The sequence below is a fragment of the Denticeps clupeoides genome, chromosome 20 (genome assembly GCF_900700375.1).
Source record: "Denticeps clupeoides chromosome 20, fDenClu1.1, whole genome shotgun sequence".
NCBI classification, from domain to species: Eukaryota; Metazoa; Chordata; class Actinopteri; order Clupeiformes; family Denticipitidae; genus Denticeps; species Denticeps clupeoides.
Genome location: NC_041726.1, coordinates 559,363 through 580,512, shown reverse-complemented (window position 1 = coordinate 580,512; position 21,150 = coordinate 559,363). Strand labels below are relative to the sequence as shown.

The window sequence follows — 21,150 nt, the reverse complement described above, 5'->3', positions numbered from 1 at the left end:
CATGCACTGTGAAGGAGTGAGAGAAGGTTCTGGAACAGTCAATTTACATTTACAGCATTTATCAGACAATCAGTAGTTACAGGGACAGTCCCCCCCTGGAGACACTCAGGGTTAAGTGTCCTGCTCAGGGACACGATGGTAGTAAGTGGGGTTTGAACCTGGGTCTTCCTAGTTCATAGGCGAGTGTGTCACCCACTAGGCTATTACCAGCCCTCATGCTCAAAGGACAATGGCACCAAGCATTTGCGTCCAGCACACCGAGAGACATAAAGGAAATAATTTATCCAATTTTGTTCCAATTTTTTTAAATTGCACAATTTTATCAATACGAATATAAAAACTCAACATAACCAATCTTACCAATATTACAAATACAAAGCAAACAAAGAAAATGTCCAGCTTGTGCTGCCCTGCTGGGTTATTGTATGGTGAGTGAGTACTTCACAGTCCTATATCATACAGGCTCTTGCAAATTGGGGAAGTGGTGAACCTACATGTCTCTTGACCTGTGCCAATGTGAAGCATCTCTTCGGAGATGTCCAGGGACATTCACAGAGTTGTCCTGTTTGATGTCTTGGCTGTGTGTTTAGGGTCGCTGTCCTGCTGAAAGATGAACCAGAGCGCTCTGAAGCAGGTTTGCAAAAATTGCAAACATAACCAAATATTACACTTTTATGTCTTAAACATAAAATATGTGTAACAGGTAGGGTGAAGCTGTGCAAATGAGTGAAAGTCACGGTATAAAGATTAAAAAGAGCAGAGATTTTGTGCAAAGACTAAAAAGTGAATTGAAAGTGCTGGAGTTCTACATTTACATTTACAGCATTTATCAGACGCCCTTATCCAGAGCGACTTACAATCAGTAGTTACAGGGACAGTCCCCCTGGAGCAATTTAGGGTGTCTTGCTCAGGGACACAATGGTAGTAAGTGGGATTCGAACCTGGGTCTTCTGGTTCATAGGCGAGTGTGTTACCCACTAGGCTACTACCACCCTAGTTCTATGTAGTGTTGTGGTTGAGAGCTTGTATAACCTGCGGGAAGAAGCTCCTCCTCATTCTCTCTGTGTTGGACTTCAGGGAGTGAAAGCGCTTCCCTGGTCGCAGCAGAGAGAAGAGTCCATTGTTGGGGTGGGTGAGGTCCTTCACTATCTTCCTGGCCCTGGTGCAGCACCGCTTGCTGTAGATAGATTGAAGGTCAGGGAGCTTGGTACAGATGATGCGTTCGGCTGATCGAACCACCCTCTGTAGGGCTCACCTGTCCTGCATGGTGCTGTTCCCGAACCAGGTTGAGATATTTCCCTTCAGGATGCTCTCTATGATGCAGGAGTAGAAGTTCCTGAGCACCTTGGAGGGCAGTCTGAAGTCTCTCAGGCGTCTGAGGAGGTAAAGACGCTGCCGGGCCTTTTTCACCACGGTGTTGATGTGACAGGACCATGACAGGTCCTGCGTGATGTGAACACCGAGGTAACGGAAGCTGTCCACTCTCTCCACTGGGCTCCTGTTGATGACAGGGGTCTGGTAGGTCCTCTCCTGCTTGGTACTAAAGTCCACTATTAACTCCTTTGTCTTGCTGATGTTTAGGTGGAGGTTGTTCCTCTGGAACCCGTTCACCAGATTTCCAACCTCCTCCAGGTAGGCTGCCTCGTCGTTGTCAGAGATCAGGCCCACCACGACAGTGTCGTCAGGAATATTAATGTTTGTTCAACTTTTTTTGTCACGTTGCTTTGTTTCGCAAAATTTGTGCACACAGTTTCAAATGTGAACAAGTCTATGGATTTTAGAAGGAAATGAGAGGAGAGAAACTGGTCTGTAATTGTTGACATCTGTAGGATTAGCGTTGGGTTTCTGTAGGATTGGAAGAACCCTGGCTGTTTTAAAGGTAGATGGTACATGGCCAGATGTGATTGATCTGTTTATGATGTAAGAAATGAAAGGGATGAGGTCAGGGGAGATGGTTTGGAGCATTGCAGAATGGGTTGGATCTAGTGGACAGGTGGTTGGGTTGCCCGTAGATATAATCTGAATGATTTCATCTGATGTGAGTTTAGAAAACTGATTTAGGGCAGTTGTAGAATCTACCCTGGAGGGGGAGAGTAGGATTTGGGGTGGAGAATGTCTGACAGATTTGTTCAATCTTCCCTGTGAAGATGTTGGCAAACTGATCAGCTGTTATGGAAGACGGGGCAGGGGAAGTCGGAGGGTTGAGTAGGGATAAGAAGCTGTTGTGGACTTTTTGAGGGCTGTGGGCAGAGGCTTCTAGTTTTGCTTTGTAGAAAGCAGTTTTAGCAGAAGTGAGGTTAGTGGATGCGCATAAGATTCTGGTAATACAGTAGGTCTGAGTCAAGCTGTGATTCCTTGTATTTTCTCTCCGCTGCTTGAAGTACTCTCCTAATTGGAGAGCCAGGGTGCAGGGGGAGAAGTCCAATTGGGTTTAGAAGATAGAGGACAGAGGTGATCCATATAAAGGGAAAGCAAGGTGAGGAAAGTGTTAGTAGCTGTCTCTAGAGGTAAGGAGAAGAATAAGTCATAGGTTGGGAGATGTGAAAGAATGCAGGAAGATGATGAAGGTGAGACAGTGTGAAGGTTGGATGGGGGATAGTTGTGGATCCTGTTGGTAGAGCGAGTTTGAAGGTCAGGAAGTGGTGCTCAGAGATGTGAAGTGGAGTGGAAGAAAGGTCAGAAGTTGGAGAAGGATGATTGAAGACCAGGTCCATGACTTTCCCTCCTTTGTGTGTGGGAGAGATGTTGCTGTTGGTAAAGTAAAAAATACTGGAGAAGGGGAAGAAGGCAAGATGATTGGAGTTTGGCTAGTGGAAGGTTGAAGGAGATTTAGGGGGGTGTCTAAGAATTACTGCCCCCCACAAACTGTGTGTCTCCCTCAAACATGGCATTGCATCACAGCGGCTCCACAACCTGCTTAGCCACTAATTTTAAATCTGAATACAGTCTTATCTCCCTGATCACACCAGCAGTTTTTTTAAAAAGCACATTGTGACAATGAACCCCACCCAGGGGTGAAAGTTCAGTCATTGAGGACCCTACATTATTTTAGACTTCTAAACAACATGAACCTGTAAAGCATGAAGGATCCACTTCTTGCATCATCTCATCGTCACTATATACAAGTACAGCAAGATTTCATCAGTTTAATTAAATAAAATGTACAGGTCCAGAATATACATGGCGAAATATGTGTGCGTGCGTGAAAAAAATAAATAAAATAAAAATGTAAAATGTGTAAATGAAGGGATTTTAAAGTTGAAGCTCCGCCGTTGACGTCTCTGTTGAGGCGGGCTGTTTGACCGGAATTGGTGTGTGATTTGCGGGAGGAAGCGGGGGGTTTCGGCGGACTGGCCTCCTCCCGCGTATAAATTCTCCAACTTGGGCATTTTTCTTCCTCTTTCTGTTACCTGGCGAAGGGGAGCAGATGCGTTGGAGTGAACTCGTAACCCGGTAAGTCAGCGTTACTATAATGCAGCAAAAATATTTTTGGAAAAGTTTGATTGGATGCAGTGTTAAGTGAACAATATACACACAACCAAAACTGCACTGGCCGCTTCTTGACTGCAAATCATGGCTCTAGGCGATGGTTACTCCATAAACTCTGACCCCGAGGAGGACTGTGAGGAGACCGACCTGCTCCTTAACAATGACATGGAGCCGGCTGTGAAGGAAGCAGGTACGTCCTAAATCTTCTGATGAAATGGCCTTACAGAAGGAAACAATAATATCTGTATTTTTCTGGTATGTTTCACAGTGGCTCCACAGTTATGCTCTGCACGATACAGTCTGGCTCTCCTGATGTTCTTCGGATTCGCTGTGGTATATGGACTCCGCGTCAATCTCAGTGTTGCCATGGTTGCTATGGTCAATGACACCGAATCACATCAGTCCCTCAACAGAAGCACCGGGCATGAGTGTCCGGCACATTCCGACAACCGTAACAGCAGCAAGAACACAGACGGGCCGGATGGGGTGAGAACTCCTCCTTTTTTTTCATGATAAATATATTATGCTTGTTGGTCGTTTTTTTTTATTTAGTTCTAAAACTACTGAATCAGATGATTTCCAGATAAAAAATGTCTACTTCTTTTTGACAGAGTCCACGCTATCCATGGAGTCTGGAGACTCAGGGAATACTGCTGGGAGCTTCCTACTTTGGAAAAATGGTCACTCCGATCCCGGCGGGCTATCTGGCTGGTCGCTTTGGGGGGAGAATTTTCCTGGGTGGGGGCGTTCTGGGCACAGCGGCTCTCACCCTCCTCACCCCTTTAGCTGCTCAGCTTGGCGTCTCCTGGCTGTTTGCTTTGCGTGCGTTGGAGGGCTTTGGAGAGGTAAGAGAACATTTTACATTGACAGCATCTGGTAGACGCTCTTATCCAGAGGTTGAAAACAAGTTGTGCTGCAGAGTTCTGGATTTGGTGTATAGGGAGAACAGGAGAGGGCCAAGTGCTGAGCCATGAAGGAGACCAGTAGAGAGCTTTCGAGGTGCAGACATGATCCCCTGGAAGGATCCCCTTCCATGTCACCTATTTGTCTTTCTGTCTAGCTTCATCATTATCCATTAAATATTGTAAATATCAAACCCCCAAAAAAACTATTGTACACAGTATGCTTAAAACAGAACCTTCTTATTTGAATGGGTGTGGCCCTGGAATGTAAGTAGGCAGTATTTGCAGCATTTATATTTAAACACACTGATATGTAAATTGAAGGCCCTGAGGTGTTCTGAAGCACAACAATTATTTACAAGTTGGGTTGTGTTCTATGTGTGGAAGCTTGTAACAACCAACCACACAAGTCATAGTCGTTCAATTTCCATAAACTATCCTTTAACTCCAGGGGACATTACCCATAATTTACATTTACTGCATTTGGCAGACGCCCTTATCCAGAGCGACTTACAACGTGCTTTCAAGTTACCATCGATGAAGAGATCAATTCCGGTTCACTAGGACCCCAACTATGAATACACCTATTTTATTCACTCTGTTGTAGAATCTGTACACAAAGTTCGACAACAAGAAAATTACAATTTAATCTAAATAAGAGGAAGGTCTTGAGCTGTCGTTTGAAGGTGCTCAGTGACTGAGCTGGAAGTTCATTCCACCACCGAGGGGCCAAGACGGAGAAGAGTCTAGATGAGCGTCTTCCTCGTACCTTCAGAGATGGAGGGACCAGGCGAGCAGTACTGGAGGCTCGGAGTATACCAGGTGCAGTGCGAGGTGTAATAAGGGCTGTGAGGTAGGATGGTGCTGCTCCATGTTTGGCTTTGTAGGCAAGCATCAGTATTTTGAACCTGATGCGTGCAGCTACTGGGAGCCAGTGGAGGAACGTAGCAGAGGGGTGGTATGGGAGAATTTGGGAAGGTTGAAGATCAGTCGTGCTGCTGCATTTTGTATGAGTTGTAGAGGTTGGATAGTACATAGTGGTAGACCAGCTAGAAGGGAGTTGCAGTAGTCCAGTCGTGAGATTACTAGGGACTGAACCAGTATCTGCGTGGCCTGGGTTGACAGATAAGGGCGGATTCGTCTGATATTGTAGAGAAGGAATCTACATGAGCGGGAAAGATTGCTGATGTGAGTTGAGAAGGAGAGTTGGTTGTCTATTGTTATGCCAAGGTTGCGGGCTGTTGCAGAAGGAGAGAGCTGCGAGTTGTCTAGGTAAATAGCAATATCCTGATGTGGTGAAGAATCTGCTGGAATGAATATTAGTTCAGTGCATGTAAGTTGCATACTGGGGTTCTTTTTTTGTCACTCTCGCAGGCACTCTCAAATGGGCTGAGTCCCGTGGCAGAAGAGACCTGCAAATTGTTAGCCAACTCTGCCCAGAGGAGGTACCATGGCCAGTTGCATTGATAGTCTGACACCGCAAGCACCGCAGGTATCGTCCTGGTTGTTGGTTGCTTTCTCTGCCTGGCCGTTGGTTTGTGGATGCTAGCCAGAGAATGGACTGCAGGTGCAACCGATGAGATGACAGAACGCCCTCCACACCGCCGACACAAATTGCTGCAACTGTACTGTAGCCATGGATGAAGCAACGATAGAAATTCACAAACATGAAGGGGAGGGAGCTGGAGCTTGTGGAAGAGGCTGAGTGGTACCGGCTAGATACAGTCGGACTAGATACATTGACACATTGGCCCTGGTACCCAAGTCCTTGAGAGAGGTTGGACACTCTTCTTTGCTGGAGTTGCTCCGGGTGAGAGGTGGACAGCTGGGGTTGGCTTTTTGTTACTGCCAAGACTCTCAGCCTGTTTGTTGGGGTTTACCCCGGGAGACGAGAGGGTAGCTTCGGGTCGGGGAATGGGTTTGTTTGTGCTTATGCACCAAATAACAGCTCAGAGTACCCACCCTTTTTGTGCTAGATAGTGCTCCGACTGGGGACTGCATTGTCCTGCTGGGGGACTTCAATGCTCACGTGGGCAAAGACAGCATGACCTGGAGGGGCGTGATTGGGAGGAACGGCCCGCCAGATTTGAACTTGAGAGGTGTTTTGTTATTGGACTTCTGTGCAAGCCGCAGTCTGGCAAACCATCCGACAACTCAGGAAAGGAAGGCAGCGACTTGCTCACACTGTTTACAGTGGGGATGGGAGCTGCTGACGTCAACTGGGGCTATAGTTATGCTTCTCAATACCACTGACGCAAAATCTGATGAGGATACCTGGGTATGGACTTTCCAATATCAGGGGCAGAAGTTGCTGAGGTAGTCAAACAGTTACACAACGGCAGAGCACAGGGGGCACATGAGATCCATCCTGGGTATCTCATGGCTATGGATGTTGTAGGGCTGTCTTGGTTGACATGTCTCTGCAACATTGGGTGGACATCGGGTGCAGTTCCGGTGGAGTGGCAGACTGTGGTGGGGGTCCCCATTTTTAAGAAGAGGGAGCAGAGAGTGTGTTCCAACTATAACACTCCTAAGCCTCCCTGGAAAGGGAGCATTTATCAGACGCCCTCTATCCAGAGCGACTTAGAACCAGTAGTTACAGGGACAGTCCCCCCCTGGGAGCAACTTAGGGTTAAGTGTCTTGCTCAGGGACACAATGGTAGTAAGTGGGGTTATAACCTGGGTCTTCTGGTTCATAGGCGAGTGTCTTACCCACTAGGCTACTACCACCCTTTACCCTTGCTAGGGTGATGGAGGGGGCATGAGAGTTTGCCCAACCAATCCACATGTGTTTTGTGGATTTGAAGAAGGCTTATGACCATGTCCACAGGGGCACCCTATGGGGGGCGCTCCAGGAGTATGAGTTTTTTTGTCCGTATAGCTGGCAGTAAGGCGGACCTGTTCCCGGTGAGGGTTGGACTACGCCAGGGCTGCCCCTTGTCTCCGGTTCTTTTCATAAGCTATATGGATGGGATTTCTAGATGCAATCGTGGTATGGAGGGTGTCGAGTTTGGTGGCAGGAGAATCTTGTCTCTGCTTTTTGCACATGAAGTGGTCGTCCTAGCTTCATTAGGCTCTGACCTTCAGCTCTTGCTGGGTCGGTTCGCAGCCAAGTGTGAAGTGGCTGGGATGAGGATCAGCACCTCCAAATCTGAGACCAAATCTGGTTCTCAACAGGAAAAGGGAGGCTTGCCTACTCGGGTTCGGGAGAGAGGTCCTGCCTCAAGTGGAGGAGTTTAGGTGTCTCAGGGTCTTGTTCACAATTAAGGGAAGAAGGGAGGGATTGGGGCAGCGTTTGCCTCCTGGAAGAAGAAGAAGAAGTCTGCCTCCTGCCGGCAGGAGCCCTCCCGTGTTGACCCAGGACACGCTGGAGAAATGATATCTCCAGTCTGGTCTGGGAACGCCTTGGGGTCCTGCTGGAGGAGCTGGTGGAGGTAGACAAAGACCTTAGTGAGTGTAGTAAAAGTCGCTTGGGAAGCAGAGACAGAACTTTGCTCAATGGTGGGAATCTAACTGGAATCTTTTAGATTTCGTGTTTTCCTTACCAGCTAGTCCACCTCTACCTCTGTATAAACAGTATAATTCCAGAATAGCATATAAGACAGATGGTTTACTCATCCATGAATGAATTTTGAATTTTAGGGCGTGACGCTCCCTGCCATGATAACCATGTGGGCTCGCTGGGCACCTCCTTTGGAAAGATCCCGTCTCATGACTATATCTGGAGCAGGGGCGAGTTTTGGGGCCTTTGTAGCCTTTCCAGTCACCGGCGTCATCTGTGAATCCCTGGGCTGGCCTGCTGTCTTCTACATTTGTGGTAATGAACATGTTAAATAATTTAACTTTTAACTTTATATTTCACTGGTCAATTGGTTATTAGTTATAATATAGGTTATAAGTAATCTTATTTAGTCTTTATGACTTTTAATTTCTTTTGTGAATACGACAATCAACTATCCTACTACTTAAGATGTCGGGTTGATGCCCAGCTATTTCTCATGAAAGATTTACTTTACCATCGTAGTCATCATGCTTTACCATGTATAGGTTGCTCTGAATTTTACAGAAGCAGTCAACGCTGTTTTACTTTTAGCCTAAAATAAAAAAAATAAAAATGCATGGATATATGTGAGATGTAAATTATTTTAATAGATTATATTTTCTACAAGAGCCTTTATATTATCTGGAGTTTTTTTTTACTCAGTTGTACAAATGACTGTTTTCCTTCATGTCCAGGAGGTGCCGGATGTCTCTGGGCTGTATTTTGGTTCGTCTTGGTGTCAGATGAACCACGCACTCATCCCCGCATCAGTGAACCAGAAAAAAATTACATTATCAATTCCATTGGTTCGCAGGTATATATTAATATTAGTGGTGGGCCGTTATTGCCGTTAACGTGTTGCGTTAACGTGAGACTCTTATCGGGCGATAAAAAAAATATAGAGTGACGTGGTAACATGGATGCAGCTATGAAGCCGCTTCAGGGAAAATACACTTTTAAGAAGCTTCTCAATGGAAACCTTGACAAGACTAAGGTTGTTTGCACCTTGTGCAAAGCAGAATTAGTTTACTGTAGGAGTTCTTCCAGTCTCAAGTACCACGTAAACGCAAAGCATCCGTTAGCTAATGTGGAGGATGCCGGGCCAAGTACTGATGTAGTGCAGGGGAAGAGTCATCGTCAAACTACTATGTTTGAGTGCAACTGAGGCAAGTACATCTTATTGAACATAATTTATTTTCATCACCAATTATCATAGTAGAACAGCTTTCTCAAGCAAGTTTGTGATGCATTTTGGAAACAGGAGATGAGCCCCTGGTCTAATGCGCCACCTGGCTTGAGAAACCCATTCTCAAAGACTTACTTTTAGTCATTTTTTGGGTAGCACACATATTCTGAATGCCTTCGGCAGAATTCAAATTTTAATCTAGATTAATTCCAAGATTACAGTGAGATTAATCTAGATAAAAAAATGTATCTATACCCACCACTAGTTAATATTTATGACACTTCATCAGGGGGAATGGTTAAATATCGAGTTTGCTTGCTCTCTGTTCTTCAGGATAGTGCACATGGCTGGTCCATCCCTCTGGTTTCTATGATGTTTTCTGTTCCTCTGTGGGCGATCATCATCTGTCAGATGTGTTCCAACTGGTCCTACTACACTTTGCAAACCTCACTTCCGACATACATGGACAACGTGCTACATTTTGACCTTCAGCAGGTGACATCAGTGTTATGGGTATTATTACAGAGATCCGTGTGCTGGAGGTGGAGTTCTTTTGGCAAACATTTAAATTTATGTTTACGTCATTTGGAAGACGCCCTTATCCAGAGCGACTTACAACGTGCTTTCATGTTACCATCAATGAAGTAATCAGTTCTGGTTCACTAGGACTCAAACCATGAACACAATAATTAAACATAAGTCAGACTATACGAAAGTTACAAGTTAGTCCACGCATACTGTCATATTGCTGCTACTTGTCTGCCTGGTTTGTCTAGTTTGTCTTGACCTGAACTATTTTATAAGTCGGTGCACAATGTCCTTTGTCATGTTTTTGTGTTCTTTGTTCCTCCATTTGCACTGTGTCTTTTTGCACGTGGTGAATCTCCAAAGCGTTGCAATCTCGTCTCTATGTGCACTTGTGAGATGACAATAAAGTGGACTTTGAAGAATCTGGGTGGCCTGTGTTGGTAGATAAGATCCATCTGATATTGTAGAGAAGGAATCTACATGGTGATGTGAGTTGAGATGGAGCGTTGCTTGTCTATACTTACTCCAAGGTTGTGTGCAGTTGTAGAAGGAGAGATCTGAGAGTTGTTCAGGTACATAACAAGATCCTGATGTGGTGAAGAATCTGCTGGAATGTATATTACTTTGGTTCTGGTGGGGTTGAGTTTTCGTTGATCGGCTGCCATCCAAGATGAAATGTCAGTTAGACATGCAGTGATTTTGGAAGCAGCATGTAGATCTGAGGGAGGGAAAGAGAAGATGAGTGGTGTGTCGTCGGCATAGCAGTGGTAGGATAACCCATGTGAAGAAAAGACCTCACCAAGTGATCTTGTGTAGAGGGAGAAAATGAGAGGACCGAGTACTGAGCCCAGAGGGACACCATCGGAGAGTCTGCGTGAAGCAGATGTGAATCCTTTACACTTGGTCAGTTGGTCAGACTCCTCATCAAGGTAGGAAGCAAACCATCTCAATGCTGAGCCCAGAATTTCAAGGTGCTTCAAGATGGACAGGAGGGTTTACTGTATCAAATGGAGTATAAGAACAAATGCTTTGCTGATCTGATTGCATGTAGCTTCTCAGAAACAGCCAGAAGGGCAGTCTCTGTAGAATGATCTGTTTAATCCCAAATTGGTTTTGATCTAGGAGGTGGTTCTCACAGATGAAGTAATAGCTGTTTGTAGACACAGCGCTCAAGGACTTTAGAAAGAAACAAGAGAAGAGACGAGAGAATGGTTTGTTGTTCATGTCTGCAGGATCAGCAGTAGGTTTCTTTAGAATTGGAAGAACCCTGGCTGTTTTAAAGACAGGCTGTGATTTCTTATATTTCCTCTACGCTCCATTGGAAAATAGAGGACAGAGATGATCCATAGAAAAGGGAAAATGAGGAGAGAAGAGTGTTAGTGGTTGTTTCCAAAGGTAAGGACAAGAATGTGAAAAGAGTGCAGGAAGATACAGATGAAGGTGTGACAGAGTTAAGATTTTGTCAAATGAATGCTGGATGGAGGTCAGTCTTGGATTTGATAAGTGAGGGTGAAGGACATAAAGTGGTGGTCAGAGATGTGAAGTGGAGTGGAAGAAAAGTTGGTATGTGGAGAATATGACCCTACAAGTCGGATAAGTTGAGGCGTTTTCTCCACACAACAGATTAAAATGTTGGTCTTTCTCACTTAGAAGAATGTATTTATTGGCGCTCCTGTTGACACCTCATTCATTTCACCTTTTTCTTTCCCTCTATGTACAAAAAGAATTCCTTCCTCTCTGCGCTTCCTTACCTGGGCGCCTGGCTGTTTTCCGTCCTCTCAGGCGTGGTGGCAGATCACCTCCTGGAGAGGGAGATGATGAGTGTCACTGCTGTTCGGAAGATCTTCACTCTTGCAGGCAAGTTGGCTCACCTTTCACTTCACATTTAGTCTCTTTCTTCACATAGACCATTTCAATTTTTTAAATACATTTTCACAACGTCCTTATGGAAATTTAGCAGAGTCTAAATTGGTCAAAAATTGGTTCTACAAGAACCATTCAAGTGAGTAACACACTCAGCTATAAATCAGAAGACCACAAAATCTCTGGATTAAACAGCAATTACTACCACTGTGTCACTGAGCAAGACACTTAACCCCGAGTTACATTTACATTTACCTCATTTACCCAATGCAACTTACAATTTATCCAGAGCGACTTACAATCAGTAGTTACAGGGACAGTCCCCCCTGGAGACACTCTGGGTTAAGTGTCTTGCTCAGGGCCACAATGGTAGTAAGTGGGGTTTGGACCTGGGTTCAATTGGTTCATAGGTGAGTGTGTTAACCACTAGGGTACTACCACCCGTACTGTCTGTCTATCAAATTGAATTCTTTAGTAGATGAATGACGGACTACTGTGGCAAACAATTTCAGACAAACGTTCTTCTCTTCACAGGCCATGTCTTACCAGCCGCCTTCCTGGTGGCCGTGGGCTACACCCGGTGCAGCAGTGCCCTGGCTGTGACCTGCCTCACACTGTCCATAACCATAAGGGGCACCAGCAAGGCAGGGGTTTTTATGAACCAGATCGACATTGCACCTCGGTACTTGTCTGGTGTTTGACATCTTGCCATTTATAGCTCTTTTCACCCTAAATTTGTTCACATTGTCCCCACTCTCTAGTTATGCTGGCTTTCTTCTGGGAATCACAAACACTTTTGGGACCATTCCTGGTGTACTTTCTCCCATTGCTGTGGGCTACTTGGCTAAAGATGTAAGCATTCATAATTTCCTGTTTATATCTGGTTTAAATCTGACCTGGAAGTTGTAACTTAGACTTGTTTTTTCCAGCACTCCTTGGCCGGTTGGAGGAATGTGTTCCTCCTGTCTGCTGGCGTTAGTGTCTTTGGGGCGCTTTTCTTCCTGGCACTTGGCAGCGGTAAAATCCAGAGGTGGGCAGTGGAAGAGGAGCTGATGACTGATGAAGAAATGATGGAGCACTGATACAACACATTTATTAATACGGTTACTATTCACAGTACCAATAGAGACCAAAGCCTTGTTTTGTTCTTTCATAGCATTTTTACTGTAGTTCAACTGAACCATCTGCTTTTTTTGTGCAAATCACAAACACTGTAATAGATCTGGATGATTGGATTGGAAATGATTGGATGAAAGAACTTTTTACTCTTGTGGTAAAAAATATAATCTGGCATTATAAACTGCCATCATACTGAAAATGTATTGTGATTTGCTACGTGATGGAGGCAATAAAATAAGGATTTGCATATATATTGTACCAAAGGCAAGAAATGAATAAAAGCCGAGATTGTACAATATTTGTTGTTTAAACCTCATTTCACGGAGATACGTGCCTGCGTCAGGTGGTTAACCTGGAAGTACATGGTCTGAGTCTGTATGGGTGCCTGACATGAGTTTTCATTTATACATCTTTTCATTAGTCTGTCATAAAAAATTAACTAACATATTTGAGTAGCAGTAATTATAGTCTAACAGTCAAAGTACTTAGAAAAGTTTTAATCAAAGGAAAAAGCTACAGACATGGAAACGGCACGTCCTGGGGAGAAAGTGGCTGAATTTTGAAAATACAGTATACATCATATACAGTATACGGGTACCAGTAAGACCGATATAAGAGCAGGAAAAAACATGTCAGGGGACCTTTAAAATGGACCGACCTATTTCCGGGTCACATGACGTCATCTCACAGGTCACGTCACAAAAAGCGATATTACATTTTGTATGTTTTATTAAATTTTGTACAGTGTATAATTACAGACATTACGTGATTTTGTAGTCTAAACTTATAACTTTTAAACTTTCATTGTTATCTACATAACGTTATGCATTTACACAGTTTGGGCGTTCTTCATAATCATATGGTAGTAGCTTTAAAATATTCAGATAATTGTGTGACAACATAATTATGTTTTTGAGACAGTGAACTGATATGCACTTTATTGCAGCACTATGAATTTAATATCTGAAGATATAATATCTGATGATTATCTATGTTGTACGTGTATCAGCATCATTACAAATTCTGCATGTTTATATAAGCGTACACATTATGCAAATTTATAACATATTATATTTTTGTCAGGATTGACTGCAGCTGGGCTCATCACCTGAGCTCAATCCTGACAATGCTTAAAACCCGAACTCGCTCATGAACTTGACTTCCGTGAGTGACTGTGTTTATGTTTTGAGTTCTGGCAATCTCCAAACGGGTTCGTTGTTAGTTTATTGTTTGTTTTATAATAAAAAACCCGTTCCCAGAATGTCCTGCCTCTGCGCTTCCTTCCCCCGTCAGCAAAGCACCCACGTGACTTCCAGGGGTATGAGGAAGACGAGGGAGACACGGACGACGACGAGAGTGATGAAGACAGTGTGCCCGTCCCAGATCGTCACAAGGTCCGAGGAGACCCAAGTCCCTCCCAGCAGTGTGAGGACAGCTGGGGGAAGAGGGCGACAGGAGATCGCCAGCCAGCACTGCCGGAACAGCCTCGCAGGGAATCTGCCATTCCAGCTCCAGTCGCCGACCCGCCTTCTCTCTGCCCGGACGTTCCCCAGCTGAACGGCAGCGCAGCACCAGCACCGACGCCTGCTGGAGAAGACGTCCACCACCCTCCACGCCACACACCCACCACCATCTCCAGCGACGTGCACAGCCCCGTGTGGGACAGCTCAAGGGTCCCAGGACCCTTCAGTGGGGCAGCAGACACTGCTGTCTGCTTGGGTTAGCATGGGGCTGGAGCGCAGCCCTCTGGCAGCAGGGAGAGACCGACAGGAGTTTTCGGGACTTCCTGCAGAGACTGAGGGTGGAATTTGATCAGCCAGAGCCTGAGCCAGGGATCGAACTCTGCCCCTCCACCACATCCAGCGCCAGTCAGGATCCGGGGCAAGAATACCCAGCACTGGCGGGCGATGAGAAGGTCGTGCCTCCCGAGATCCTGGCTGTGCCCCCTGAGGAGGTCCCGGAGTGCCCAGAGAGGGAGCCAGACGACCCTCTCTTCTGTCTGTCTCTGTCTGTGTGTGTGAGCGTGGCATTAGTGTCCGTATGTCGCCCCCACTTCCCCTTTTTGTGCCCACCAGATGGTGACCCAGCCATGGAGCTGAACCCCAGGGAGGAGGTTCCTGACCCGAATGTGCTGGTCCAAGACGAGGTGGACGAGCCCCAAGGTACCCCTAAGTCCAGTCGGGGGGGTTGCTCCCCCAAAAATTTTTTTTGGGGGGTACAGTTTGGGTTGGGGGCTCCTCCTGAGGGGAGGGTAGGTGGGGAAGCGATGGAGCTGGGTCCTCCGGTAGCTGGAGAGGAGGGCGGGCCAGGCAGCCAGGGGTGCTTGGAACGGTCACCGGAGGCTCCGGGGCCACCTCCCTGCGCAGTGCAGGGAAAGACGCAAGACGTGTCAGAGGGGACGTGCGGAGATTTTTGTGTGCAGGTCCGAGGGTCATGCGAGACCATGCCAGGGAGCCAGGCCGAGGGTCCGGGGCCGCCAAGCGGGAGGATATAGCAGGGCAGGAGCCCTGTGGTTGCCGCCGTCCGCCCCGCCACCTCCACTGATGGTACTGCTGGGGCTCCGAGGACGTGGCCCTTGGAGGGGGGGCTCTGTCAGGATTTACTGCAGCTGGGCTCATCACCTGAGCTCAATCCTGACAATGCTTAAAACCCCGAGATTTCCGCCCCTTCGGAATCTCCGGCATTTTCGTGAAGTCGGTCATGAACTTGACTTCCGTGAGTGACTGTGTTTATGTTTTGAGTTCTGGCAATCTCCACACGCCTGCGGGTTCGTTTATGTTCGTAATTTAAGTTAAGTTAACTGTTTTTGGCCACCGAGCCATTGTTAGTTTATTGTTTGTTTTATAATTCCCAGAATGTCCTGCCTCTGCGCTTCCTTCCCCCGTCAGCAAGCGGTCGTGACAATTTTATTTACATTATATATGAAAGGCAACCTGCTGTTGCTGTACCCATTAGTTATAAATTAGTTTTAATGTTAGAACAGGTACAAAGCCAATGAAAACACAGTTAGCATCTAGTCTGAAGTACAGAAGAAAACTGTATTAAACACAGTTAAAGTGAATGTATGAGGAGCGTTAACACAATATGTCTTACAATAAGTACAGCATATAGGTGAAGAGGGCGGTTTAGGAGAGTAGATTTGCAAAGGCATACCAGATATTGTGTAATATGTGGTATGCACAGAGTACATAAGGTAATATAAGGTAAATAATTATGGAAAGAGTAAAGGTCACAGTGGAAATATAGTACATTTTTGAACATCATAAAAGAAAGTATTGAGATGGCTGGAGAAATAACACAAAAACACTGGGACTGGGATCCCGGAGACTGGAGATCTTGACCCTAAACTCTTTCATTCTTGCTATAATGATTCTATGTAAGTTTGCACACATTAAACGCGTTCTATTATTTATGCAGTGCTAGTACACGCAAAATGTCTGCTCTCGTCTCCAAAACCACACATATGTACAAGCACACATGTTACGGCCTAAATCAGAAGGATATATATTAATTAGAGGTGGGCATAGATTAATTTTCCTAATCTAGATTAATCTCACTGTAATCTTGGAATTAATTTAGATTAATCTAGAGTAAACAAAATTAATCTAGATTAATCTACATTAATCTAGATTAGTCTATATTAAAATAGCTCATTTGAATTCTGCCGAAGGCATTCAGAATATGTGTGCTACCAAATAATGACTAAAAGTAAGTCTTTGAGAACGGGTTTCTCAAGCCAGGTGGCGCATTAGACCAGGGGCTCATCTCCTGTTTCCAAAATGCATCACAAACTGCTTGAGAAAGCTGTTCTACTATGATAATTGGTGATGAAAATAAATTATGTTCAATAAGATGTACTTGTGTTTACCAACTGTTTATTCAGTTAAATAGCTGCATCCATGTTACACGTCACGTTTGATGTGGTAATTTCACAGTTCGAAGACTTGTTCTCGCCCCCTACAGTGCAATTCGGCTAGGTATACATCCGCGCTAAAATATCAAGGTGAAAGTCATCATAGTGTAGCGGTTCTTCTTCTGCGTTGTCTAACTTTTGATTTCGTTTCTTGAACCGCAAATGATGAGCTGACACCCAAGAGATTTTCTGTGCAAAGTGTATTCTGTACAAAAAGCAAGGTCGCGTCAGAACATCGTGTCTCTCTACAATATACAGTATTAAAAGAACATAAAAAATATTCACAAAATAACACACATGCAAAATATTCCTAATATGTACATAAATTAAAATGAAAGAAATAACTTTTTGCACACAAACCCCACGCACCTCTCACAGCTCACGCCATGTGTCCAAGACACCTGAACCGGGTCTCAAAAACAAAATAAATGTCTTTAGAAAATAAGAAAATAAAAGACACAAGAAAGAAGAAATATACTTATAAATCAAGTGTAACCATTTAACTCCGGCACAAGTGTCCTGCTCAGGGACACGATGGTTGTAAGTGGGGTATGAATCTGGGTCTTCTGGTTCATAGGTGAATGTGTTACCTGCTAGGCTACTACCAGCCCCCATGCTCAAAGGACAATGGCATCAAACGTTTGTGTCCAGCACACCGAGACACATAAAGGAAACAATTTCTCAAATTTTGTTCTAAATTTTTAAAATTGCACAATTTTATCAATATGAATATTACAAATACAAAGCAAACAAAGAAAACGTCCAGCCTCCTATATCATACAGGTTCTTGCAGATTGGGGCAGTGGTGAAGCTACATGTCTCTTGACCTGTGCCAATGTGGATCAGATTGAAGTCTGGGCTCTGGCTGGGCCACTCAGGGAGTTGTCCTGTTTGATGTCTTGGCTGTGTGTTTAGGGTCGCTGTCCTGCTGAAAGATGAACCGGAGCACTCTGGAGCAGGTTTTCATCCAGGATGTCTCTGTACATTACTGCAGTCGTCTTTCCCTCCATCATGACTAGTCTCCCAGTTCCTGCAGCTGAGAAACATCCCCACAGCATGATGCTGCCACCACTATGCTCAACTGTAGGAATATTATTGGCTCGGTGAACTTTGTCAATCTGAAGGAAGTCGGCTTGTGACCACAAATTTATCCTTCAGGTAGATTTCACCTCACTCTTGTGAATACTTTCCGGATGCATCTGATCATTCAAAGGAAAATTTAAATTCAGATTTTATTTGTCATACATAGTCATACACAGTATGATATGCAGTGAAATGCTTTACCAACTGCTACAGACCTCAATATTGCAAATTTACAATGAAAACCAATATGCAAAAATAGCAAACAAAACCAAATATTACACTTTTATGTCTTTACCATAAAATATGTGTAACAGGTAGGGTGAAGCTGTGCAAATGAGTGAAAGACAAATGTATAAAGATTAAAATAGTAAAAAAAGAGTAAAAAGAGGAGATTTTGTGCACTGAGTAAAAAGCGCAGATATTTTGTGTATGTTGAGAGCTCGAATAGCCTGTGGGAAGAAGCTCCTTCTCCTTCTCAAGTGCTTCCCTGATCACAGCAGTGAGAACAGCCCATTGTTGGGGTGGCTGAGGTCCTTCACTATCTTCCTGGCCCTGGTCCAGCACCGCTTGCTGTAGATTGATTGAAGGTCAGGGAGCTTGGTACAGATGATGCGTTTGGCTGATCGAACCACCCACTGTAGGGCTCACCTGTCCTGCATGGTGCTATTCCCGAACCAGGTTGAGATGTTTCCTGTTGTGGAAGGAAAATTTAGTAGGCCCAGACACTCCACGAAATTTAGTAGGCCAGAATTTCCACGTGTTTCACCTTTGGTCATGGAACAGTCAGAAGACAACTGTGTATCTTAGGTCTGACCTTGTTGATGCAAAAGTTTGATGCAAAAACTAGACATAAACTGATAAAAGAAAGGTTCTGTGACGTTGATGGGTGCCACTGTCCAAAGTGGTGCGAGCTTGCTTTTCGACCTTGTACACCCCAGATGTATAAATGCTTGTGAACTGTAATCAAGCGGGGGGGATGTTCTCTTGTGGGTTCCCCCGTACGCGGTAAAATAAACTTGGATAATCAATTCAGTTGACTTCCTTTATTGCAGCTCCCCAGACGGCAGAATTTCCACCACAATTGGCGTCACGAACAGGATCCGCGTGAGTCCGCCAGGACATGGCCGGAGTGGCTAGTCACCCTGGGTCACCAAGATCCATCTCCAAAACCTCGTCTTAGAGTTTCGGAGTGACTGGGACTGCGGTCAGTGTCCTTGGCCGATTCTGCCGGGATTTTTCTCTTTTCTGTCGTCTGGGGACGCGAACACGGTGAGCTAAAATATTCCACCTCTCAAACATTTAATGAAAACTGCAGAATTTAGAAGATTAATAAATCCAAAATCAAATTGATAAGGGGAATTGCATATTTGCTTTATTCTGTAGTCAACTGAGTTGATCCAACTAAGCGAGTGTCACTTTTTATTTTGTTTAATAGAGGTTATAGTCCTCTGAGTAAAGGATCTTGGAGATCCAGTGTGGGATAATAGAGGTTAAAGTCCTCTGAGTAAAACGATCTTGGAGATCGAGTGTGAAATAAGTGTGAGCCTTCTTTACAAGATAAAAAAAAATCATTCAATCATTAAGTAATATTTCAATCAGTGTGAGTAATAAGGCAAGAGCACAAAGGGAAAACGTGAAACGGGAAGAATTGTGAGCCATTAGTTATCTGTGAGCTCTCTTAGCAAGAGCAGTTGTTTTCGTTGGGCTGTGAATTCCCCGGGCAAACTCGAGAAAGCTGTGTGCGTAAAAAATGGGAAATAAAAGTGGGAAAAGTGACACTCCTATTAGTTAATGATACAGATGAAACAGAAATATGGTGATGATGTGTGTAATCATCTGGTGGACTGGCATGAGAATTACGGTTTTCCTGCGGGTGGGTCTCTTAGTCAAACTCAGCTAAAAAAGCTGAAGGAGGGGCTAGAGGGTAGCAGGCAAAAAATACTGCAGTCAAGTAAAAGTAAAGTAATTCGGAAAATGCTTATAATGGAAGACTGTTTTAAAATATGGGAAGCAGAGGGCGACCGAAGAGACAAGCCAAACACCCAGAACGCTCTGACTGCGCTGACTGTGGGAAAGAAAACAAAAGAAGAGACCACGCTGAACCTTGATACCAAAAAAAAATCTGATACTGCACCTGCCTCGTTGTATCCGTCATTACAGGGCACACGGGTCGACCTGAGTTTGGACTCCACCCCTCCGCCCTACCCCCAACAGCAACCCCCACTGGAACAGCAGCAACTCCCGCTGGAGAAACCGTTACAAGAACAGCAGAAACCACCACAGCATGATGGCGTCACTGCTTCAACTTCAGAGAAAAAAAACACCACCAGAGCAGCCGCCCCATATTCTCCACCCAAGACCCGGTCTGCCACCACATCTTCTGAACCATCAGGACCCTCAACTGCAACTCTCCCCATGATTCAGGTCGCTGGGACAGGGGGGCCTACATTTGTTTACAGACCATGGACAACGGAAGACCTTCTGAACTCTTCCAAGCATCTCCCAAATGCAGATCGAGGGGGTGCGGCCCTGTCCAGAGCCGTGAGCGATTTCATCAGAGAATTCACACCGACATCCACCGAAATGGCCCGAGTCCTGCTAAGGCACATGACCCCTGCGCAGTATGGTCAGCTACGTGAACATTTCACTACCCATCATCAGCCCTGCACCCCTGGTTGGGCAACTGGTGATCATTGGTGCAGTGCGGGGAGATGCAGACTACAGATGTTGGGCTGAAGGACTTGTGACCGCGATCGCTGGCAACTTTCCTACTGCCTGTGACCTTTCTAAAATCAGCACGTGTGCTCAGCAGCCTTTGGAGTCAGCAGAAGATTTTTTGATTCGACTCCAAGTTGTGTTTGATGACCACAGCGGCCTTGCTCGCCCCCATGATTACCCTGGACAAGGTATGACACCGTACGAAGCGCTCCTGAAAAATACCTTCATTGATGGCCTTCTCCCCCCCCTCAGTGAAGCAACAAAGACTTCCTGCATCATGTGGACAGATGCTACAGTGCGTCTCGCTGAAGTTCTGCGCCATGCGCGCCACGCCCAGGCCAGACAGGCGGAAGCGAGGATCAAAGAAGACAACAAAAACAAAGATTCAACCCACAGGGCACAACTAGCTCTGTTGCAGCATGCTGCTGCATACTCCACTTCATATCGCAGACCGGATGTGTGCTTCAGGTGTAACCAAAGGGGACACTGGGCACGAGATTGCACCAAAAGATGGAGAGGACAGTGGAGACCACGAAGCGAGGAACAATCGGATGTGTGCTTCAACTGTGGCCAAAGCGGACATTGGTTACGAGAATGTCCCAATGAAGAAAGAGGATGGAGCAGAGGACATGGTGTTCCCTATGGCGAGAGACGTGGACACAGAGGAGAACACACCCATCATGAACAATCCCAAACAGCCTGACTGGTGAAGCGGGGCGGAGCTCCAAACGAAGGCGTGGCTGCAGCCCTGAAGGAGGCTCCAACCAAGGTCATGCACACCCACACAGACACACTCACACACATTCCA

At 45.4% G+C, this 21,150-nt stretch overlaps 1 protein-coding gene across 1 annotated transcript; it reads left to right on the top strand.

Moving 5' to 3' along the window:
* Positions 1 to 3,573: 3,573 nt before the first annotated feature.
* On the top strand, positions 3,574 to 12,591 carry LOC114770587 (sialin-like). Its single transcript, XM_028964623.1, has 10 exons — positions 3,574 to 3,679; positions 3,758 to 3,975; positions 4,101 to 4,334; positions 8,034 to 8,208; positions 8,628 to 8,746; positions 9,452 to 9,613; positions 11,371 to 11,503; positions 12,044 to 12,191; positions 12,271 to 12,361; positions 12,439 to 12,591. The coding sequence occupies exons 1-10, from the start codon at positions 3,574 to 3,576 to the stop codon at positions 12,589 to 12,591; spliced, it is 1,539 nt and encodes a 512-aa protein (XP_028820456.1).
* Positions 12,592 to 21,150: the final 8,559 nt, after the last annotated feature.